General features: G+C 34.8%; 1 protein-coding gene across 1 annotated transcript; it reads left to right on the forward strand.

Moving 5' to 3' along the window:
• Nucleotides 1–4095: 4095 nt before the first annotated feature.
• On the forward strand, nt 4096–8647 carry LOC128208712 (NPC intracellular cholesterol transporter 2-like). Its single transcript, XM_052912261.1, has 4 exons — nt 4096–4138; nt 7077–7181; nt 8069–8241; nt 8558–8647. The coding sequence occupies exons 1-4, from the start codon at nt 4096–4098 to the stop codon at nt 8645–8647; spliced, it is 411 nt and encodes a 136-aa protein (XP_052768221.1).
• Nucleotides 8648–8882: the final 235 nt, after the last annotated feature.

Consider the following 8882-nt stretch of genomic DNA (forward strand, 5'->3'; position numbering starts at 1 on the left):
AAAAAAAGTTCAGCGGTCTGAAACGGAATATCGAACATTTGTAATGCATCTAAGTTTATGATTAAGAACGTTCAAAACCAGCATTTCATTACAGTTTGTGACCTTTATCTTTGGCCCTTAAATGCTAACGAACCGTACAGACATGAGGAGATTCATCTTATCGTACAGACTGAAAGTGGCGCCATCTTAAAGGATGTCAAATAGCCCTACGTCAGCAGATAACCTTTAAGGTGCAAACCATATCAGTTGAAGCATCGGAAGAGTTTCGTATGTAAAAATGTGTGCCAAACCTCTCTCATAGCACAAATCCAGGACAGTTATAGTTGAAAATAATGCTTTCGTAGTGCTTTCAAATAGCTATGCATTATCAAGCAGTTTTTGTACGAAATCGTTTGAAAATATTTTCAAAATATTGGTATTGTTTAAGCAAATAAATTTCGATTGGCGCTTTTACATGTAAATGTATACGCGTTTACTATTTAAATGTGTGAATGTAACCGACCCTATAAATTTAACCTAAATTAACGAGAATGTCTATGAAATGACAAAAAGAATGGAATACTGTGTGCGAAAAAAGTCAATTTCGGATCGTTGTTTTGTTGGATTCCAACGAACCATAAAACAAACTTTCCGGAAAAAATGAACATGATTTTGGTGTTGATTGCTTCTATTTTCAGTATAACATTTTAATTTTCGTAACCATGCAGAAAATGAACTTAATTCACAGTTTGTCACACAAATATTTTTATGTCACAGAAACAACTTTTCAATTTGAACTCAAAGGGCATTTTAACAAAGAGTGGATAAAAAATCAATCTTCGTATAATAAGCTCATCTTTTTAACTAAAAAAAATACGCTTGCGAAACGTTGTACCTAAAGACTAATTGTAAGTAATATTATGTAACATTTTTGTACGTTTCCAACCCACTCCTTAGTTATCATTTATTATGGTAAAATACTAGTAAAGTCATTACTTTAGTATTGTCTAATTGTTTATTTTCGTAAATGGTATAATGTTTTCATTTTACACCTAACTGAATGCTGGTAAACTTATGAATAAAGGATATAAACGAAACTATCGATTTACCCTATATTCACGAGAAAATGTAAATGACACAAAGAAGGGGATTTGCGAGAGAGAAAGGACAAATTTGGGTCGTTGATTTGTTGGAATCCATCCAACAATCAAACATTACCGGATATAAAATTGAAAAGGATTGAGCTCATTAAGTACAATCAAAGCGTATTTTCCACAAGCATAGAACAATATTAGCAGAAAAAATGTACTTAAATGATGGGAGCAGCTTTTCGATTTAAAAATCCTGAAATTTACTCAACTTCCTAACAAATGAAATCTGGTTTTACGCTTGAAAATATTGTATCTAAACTAATTGAAAGTGATATTGTATATTTACTGCACGTTTCTCAACAAATCCTAAGTTTTCATTTGGAATGATATTATGATATACTTCTTAAAGGAGGGGAATGCACAAGAAATTGTAGAAAAGGAGTGTGTGTATAAAGAACGGTGCCAAACATTCTAAGACAAGGGATGGAGAGGGGACGTTTAAACGCTTGTGTGGGTGGGTAACACTAAGAGAGGCGAATACGAAGTTTAGTGGTAAAAAGTAGGCTTAAAAATGGTGAAAAGGGAGACTGAGATGAGAGTGAGATTAGAAAGGGGAGACAGAGATGTGAAGGAGATGAGAAAGGGGATATTGAGATGAGAAGGAGATGAGAAAGTGGAGACTGAGATGAGAGGGAGGTGAGAAAGGGGAGACTGAGATGAGAGGGAGATTCGAAAGGGGAGACTAAGATGATATGGAGATGAGAAATGGGAGACTGAGATGATATGGAGATGAGAAAGGGGAGACTGAGATGATATGGAGATGAGAAAGGGGAGACTGAGATGAGAGGGAGATGAGAAAGGGGAGACTGAGATGATATGGAGATGAGAAAGGGGAGACTGAGATGATATGGAGATGAGAAAGGGGAGACTGAGATGATATGGAGATGAGAAAGGGGAGACTGAGATGATATGGAGATGAGAAAGGGGAGACTGAGATGAGAGGGAGATGAGAAAGGGGAGACTGAGATGATATGGAGATGAGAAAGGGGAGACTGAGATGTGAGGGAGATGAGAAAGGGGAGACTGAGATGATATGGAGATGAGAAAGGGGAGACTGAGATGAGAGGGAGATTCGAAAACGAGTGTGAGATAATAACGGGGGAATGTGAAGAGTGCGAGATGAGATAGGGGAGACTAAGATGAATGTTAGATGCAAAAAGGGAAGGCTAAGAGGAGTGAGAGATAAGAGAGGGTAGACTGAGTGGGAAAGTAAGGTGTAACGAACAGGGTGAGGTGAAAAAAGGGTAGACTGAGAGGGAGAGTCGTGGTAAAGCCAGAGTAACAAGGGAAAGAGCAAACCAGTCTGTGGATAACGTGGCGGGAAATCAGGGGAAAGTGAAGGTAATGTATTATGATTGAAAGGGAGAGTGGGGAAAGATACAATAACTAAGAACTTAAATGTCAGACAACTATATATCTTTCCGTGTAAATGATATATTGTATAAGTACTTCCTACGAAACATGAAAAACCTACATGTTTTAATATCTTATTTTTATTATGGATAAATATTTCATCAGTTTAAATTGCAATTGTTATTATTCAGTTTTTGTTTATAGTTTTTCATACTTTACTGGGTTTTCTTCATTGTACTTAACTAGGATGTACTATTAATAGATATTCTATAAATACGTTTATTAATACCATTGCAACTTCTTCACAGTAAAGCGTTTGGTTGTTTCAATGTTAGTGCAAAGAAATATTTTAAACTTAAATAGCATGTACATTTTTTAAACTCGCGGTTAACTAAAGCATCAATACGCTTAGTAGTCTATGACAAAACACTTTGGAAAAAACTTTCAGAAAACACTAACAGGACTCAACCTTGACGTATTTATGTGCAAACATGAAATACAGTCAAAACTCAATACGTCGAAGTAATTGTGACCTCGGCATCTACTTCGAGATAACAAATATTCGATATAACCGATAAACAAAACATGTCTAACTTTACAAAACACATTCGAAAAAAGTTCGACATAACCAGAACATTGAGAAAACAGAGTTCGACATAGCGAATTTCGACTGTAGGTAGACTTAGTCGATGAGACGTCAAACATAATAACCTAAATACATCAGACCGTTTCAATTAAGATTTCTGTCAATTTTACAAATAAATAAAATGTATCTTAGTGCACTGATTTATTCATTTTGCCACATATTTGTGTGAATTGAACTAAGCCGATATGGAAAATGAACACACGGTTAAGAAAAATATATGTGTTTATGTCTGTGAAATTGGCGACGTTAACTACAGTTTAAGATTCTTGAAATAACGAGTAAGCTTCTTTCGTTAAACGGGTTCCAGTGTCCCTACGGTTCACTCTACACAAAATTTACGAAAAAGCTGGGGTGATAACATTTCAAATTCAATATTTCATGATTTCTTTTTCATGATTTTCGATTTCAACATTACGATTTCAACTTCACAAACTCACGATTTCACGATTTTAACTTCACAATTTCACGATTTCAACTTCACAATTTCACGATTTCCACTTCAAAATTCATACAAAAATTTTAGCATTATATTTGAGACGGTGAAGAAAAAGAAGTCATCCACTCTTTGCAATCAGAAAACGTGACGCTTCAGTATGGACAAAGCCATACATTAAAGCAGGAACTCCGATATGAAGATGTCACCTCTTTTTAAGTATTTGAGGGTCAAGCCAACAATTTTTGATGACATACTCCAGCGTCTAACGCTTCGCATTTAGTAAAAGGACGCCAGGTTCCGTAACGCCCTTTCTGCTGGCCTAAGCTTACGATGACGCTGAGGTTCATGACATCTACGGACATGTACGCCTCCTTGGCGTATTGCTTCCGTGTTGCTGCGGAACGGTTATACCATTTTGTCCCAGAAGTGTGTACTGCCCTGCTTTAGGGGTATCAGGATGAACTCTTGCTATTCCCAAGACGCAAGCAGACTGGCATGAGGTGGCCGCCTAATTTGAGAGAAGGTGGAGCATGCCCGATATTCTTGGTGCCCTCGATGGCACACACCTGGCAAGTAAGAAGACACCGGGTTAGGAAAATTGGGTCATAATAACAAGGGTTTCTTTGGCATAGTCCTTCTGGCGTTAGTCGATACAAATTATAAGATTGTCTGGAGGAATTTGATGTCATTTCAAAATATAAACAACTAACAAAAGGATTGCTGCGCATTAATACAACTGAGACATAATTTGCGATGGTATATGCAGATGTTTACCGTCACAGATTTAAAGTCGTCAGGGAATCAGATCACTGGAAAGTGCGTTTGAATGTGTGTTCATGTCTTTAAATGTTGCTTGAAAGACATTGCCAATGGAGCCACGAATGTTTACGCCCAAAGTAAACATTCCTCAAAAGAAACTTGCGTATGGCTTTATATGTCATTCGCAATAAGACTTAAATAGAAATACACTGTACATTTGGTCCATTCAGTAAACATTTTCAATGGGTAATGCCATCGCAACAAAAGTGATGAACTTTCACTCTAGGATTTTGAATATGTTTTTTAATTGACCTGAAGAAGGGTGCATAAAAACACATTTTGCTATCTACTTTCTCACAAAGGTATGTACATATACAGATAGACAGTTGAGTTCATTTTAATAACTTTTTCCAGTATTAACTTTTCTTGATCTTAAAAAACACGCTTATTTAATTTATTGACAAAAGGTATACATCAACATAATTTATAAGGCATTTTGAATCACAGAGTAAAAACATATAATATGCTCTACCATGCTAATCAGCTAATTATCTGAATGAAACTGGGCTTGCTATTTACGTGAAAATGTTAATTATATGAACATGTTTATATGCCCCACCATCTCCAAACATGAACAAGTTTGTCCTTCATGAATTTCTATAGTAACAAGGTTATAATTATTATTGCAGTTAAGAGTTCTGCCTACTCGTTAGCATTCTGATACATGAATTAATGCAAGAATAAATACATTTGGTTTTAAATACATGTACCAACTTTTCCCCGAATACATGATGGTTACATGGTACCATAACAATATCCTATATGTTTTTCAATCTCCTACGCGGTAATCTCCCTTGGCGAGGAAAACATTAGATAACCATTCTGATATATGAGTTATTGCATAAATTATAATTATAATACAACAACATTTTATTTCAGTATTGTTATCATGCAATGGACATCTTACGATGGCATGGAACAAGGAATCTTACGATGTTTTTCATGTATGTATAAAAATGTAGCACTCAAATAACTATTGTTATCGTCCAATGGACATATCGCACCATTGATGACATAACCGTGACCTTTGGCAGTGAGGCAGTAGCCTAATAGAACTCAGATTAGGACATCGACTATAAATTGTCATGACTTAGTTAATTTTCTTCATTTTTAAAGCATCAGACATTCGGTCCATAACACGATAAGGAATTTCAAAATGAAAACCAGTTATATAGTGTTGTTTTGTTTTGTAGAGTGCTGTTTCGGCGTGCTTTTAACACATCATACAGACTGTGGTAAGAAACTAATTCATTAAAGTGGATTAATGTTTTGTTGGTATATGATATATAAGGGATAAAACTAGGTACGAATTTTATCGAAAATCGATCGTGTACAATTGAAGTCGCCGACAATCGAAAGAATAATTTCGGATTCGGTTATCGCTTTGTGGTTGTATTCTCTAGATATAGAAAATACTATGGTAGGTTAGGGGTATAAATTAATTAGAATTTAGCTAAAATATTAAAGCTTATCATTGAAAATAACAAAAATGCAGCAAAAGAATTTGACCTTCATGTTCATTCATTGTTAAATGCACCTACAGTAAAACTGCGGACGTTCGAACAAGCGGTCGTTCGAGAACCGGCGTTCCCTCGAGATCGGAGCTTGATCCCGAACTTTTTTCCTTCTATTTTAATTTCTATCTACACTGCATCGAAACCTAATTATGTTGAGGAGTCGAGCAATATTCTCGGTCCCAAGTACACAAATTATGCACAAAACCTTATGGCTCTCTCGAGGTCATAATTTCACACTAAGTGTCTTTTTCCCGAACGCGTGTTCCAAAAAACCCAAACAATTGCTAGGTATTTAAATGTTCGCAAGTTGCAAAAAGTGCAATGACAGTTGAAAGGCAATTGATAAGGTATGAAAACCCGTTTTACACTGTTAACGCATGATCGATATTAGTTGATATGGGTATTTTAGAAGATACTATTAGAAGTTAGTTGTGAGAAATGTACATGAGTAATAAAAATATGAATAAACACTACCATATCAATCCAACATAGGAATCTTTGAAAATAATTCCTTTTTGTCACTTTGCTTTGCAATATGGCCATTTTGTAAAAAAAAATATATATTTATTGATTTATTGATATTTCTTTTCCATTTTATATTTAGTAAACATATAGTAAACGACAGCCTTTGAACATATGAGGGATTTTCACAACGCAACACATATTCTGTGTCTAAGTAAACAGACTACTTCATACTTAAAATACACTTTTTTCATATTTTTCATAACAAACTGGAGAATTGAAAATCGGATCGTTCGAAACATCGGTTCCCTCGAGGTTTAGGCTCGGTCCCCGGCGACCTCGAGCGATCGCAGTTTTACTGTACTAAGATAAAGATGCAGCTTGTTATTCATTTTATATCACTTAGGTTTAAACATGATTACAAAACTTCAATTATAAAATCGAAAATTAATCGAAAGAGCTTGACTTTTTATGTCGATTATGTTTTTTTAAAACGATTTTCAACCCCTCCTATATATTGATATTTATAATGAATCGTTTTACAATCTTTCATCTTTTAGAAAGGATTTTTCAAGCAAATATTGCATCTTGTTTTTGAAATGAAACATACTTTCTGTTTTCGGAACATGAGATCGAAAACAATATTGTATAGTCTGAGTTCCTCCTATTTTAGGTTCCGTCGTTTTCCGAATGTGTTAAATTTTTAATTTTAGGTAGCCATGGAACGGTGCATTCCATTTACCTTGGGCCGTGTGAACATGAGCCATGCCAGATAACGGCCGGCCAGACATACAACGCAACGATCAACTTCACAGCTAGTAAGAATTAAACGTCTCAAGTTACTTCAGTGGGTTGGTTTTGACTACTGCTTGATATTAACTTAGCATTTCAATGTTATGAAGCGTTGGTTATTGCTACGCCCCAAACCATCGAGTGAGCACCAGAAGCTTTATTTTAGCAGCGTAAGACGCGTTCTCGCTCTTGGTGTTCACGATGTGAAATTTCTTTTCCATTTAAAGGCGAACAATGTAGGTTGATGCAAAAACAATAATTGTTAATTTTAATGTATTAACATGTTTAACTCATTTGACCTTATCATCACAACAAAAAAGGCATAATTATGAACTAGGTACTGATTATTAAAACATATCAGCCTCAATTAGTGATGTTTTTTTATATAAATGGCTACGTCGCCACACATTCCCAAGTTAAAAAAACGCAAAAAAATAACTTTGTTTTATCTGTACCCTAATTATAAGCAGGCTTATATTTCAAAATAATGAAAGATATTAAACTGATATGTCTACTGTTTCAAATAGTAAAATACCCTTTATATTGCACTGATAATTCTCTATAAAAAACAAGAAACAGCAACTGGAATATACTCATTTGAGCAGAATGTTATAAATCTAAGCCTACAAGTATTTATTTTTCAAAAGCGTTACTAACACGTTAAGGCAAAATACTATGCTCTGTTCATAGTTTATGAATAAAAAGGTTAACAATAAAAGCACTTGATTAAACAATTTATGTTTCAATTTGACTTTTTCAATTTACGAAAAAACATGTATTTTATGTGGCAAAAATATATGAAAAGCAAAACAATGATATATGCACAAAACATTCCACATAAATCTATCATTTACAATGTCTGACTTTTAAACGTGAACGAATCCCTTTAAAATAACTTCCACCTGTTGTGTAGATGAAAACACTCCGACGGCGACGAATGAGTGTCAAGGAGAAATTGCGGGCGCCTGGGTAGACTTTCCGGTAAAGCCAATTAATGCATGCGGTTACGGAGTGACGTGCCCCATCGTGAAGGGCGAAACATACACCTATACTGCTAGCGTCACCTGCCCCGCGGACGTCAACTCTGTAAGTTGTTTTCTTCAACTTGTCTGCAATAGTGACAACTGGCCCTTACAACAGAATTATAGAGGACTCAATGATGTTGTTTTCCTGAAACTAGTGTAATTTTCTTGTTTAAATGGAATTATCTTTATAATTAGACATCTTTGAAAGATGCCAGATAATAAGATATATGATATATTTAACTCTTCGTCTTCTTCTTCTTCTTCTTCTTCTTCTTCTTCTTCTTCTTCTTCTTCTTCTTCTTCTTCTTCTTCTTCTTCTTCTGCAATATAAGTGTTCATTTTAAATATGATTATTTGATGTGTTTCTATTTTTGCAGATGCGAATGGTAGGGAAATGGATGGTGAAAGATGATATGAACAGAGATATTATATGTTTTGCGTTTCCACTTGTAATTAAAGGAAATTAAATGTTTATTACATGCTTTACCTTGTTAAGTATACCCATCACGTATGTGTTTGTATTACAGAGGTTGAATATAACATTGCTCTGTTTCTATTGGTCAGAAAATGTATCACTCCGCATGTTTGTTAACATTTAAAGTGATACTCTATTCAAAATCAATACATACACATGTATGACAAACATAATTTTTGAGTGATACTACTTACAAATTAATGCATTTATGGAAAATATAAGTGTAT

Source organism: Mya arenaria, chromosome 11 (assembly GCF_026914265.1).
Source record: "Mya arenaria isolate MELC-2E11 chromosome 11, ASM2691426v1".
Taxonomy (NCBI): domain Eukaryota; kingdom Metazoa; phylum Mollusca; class Bivalvia; order Myida; family Myidae; genus Mya; species Mya arenaria.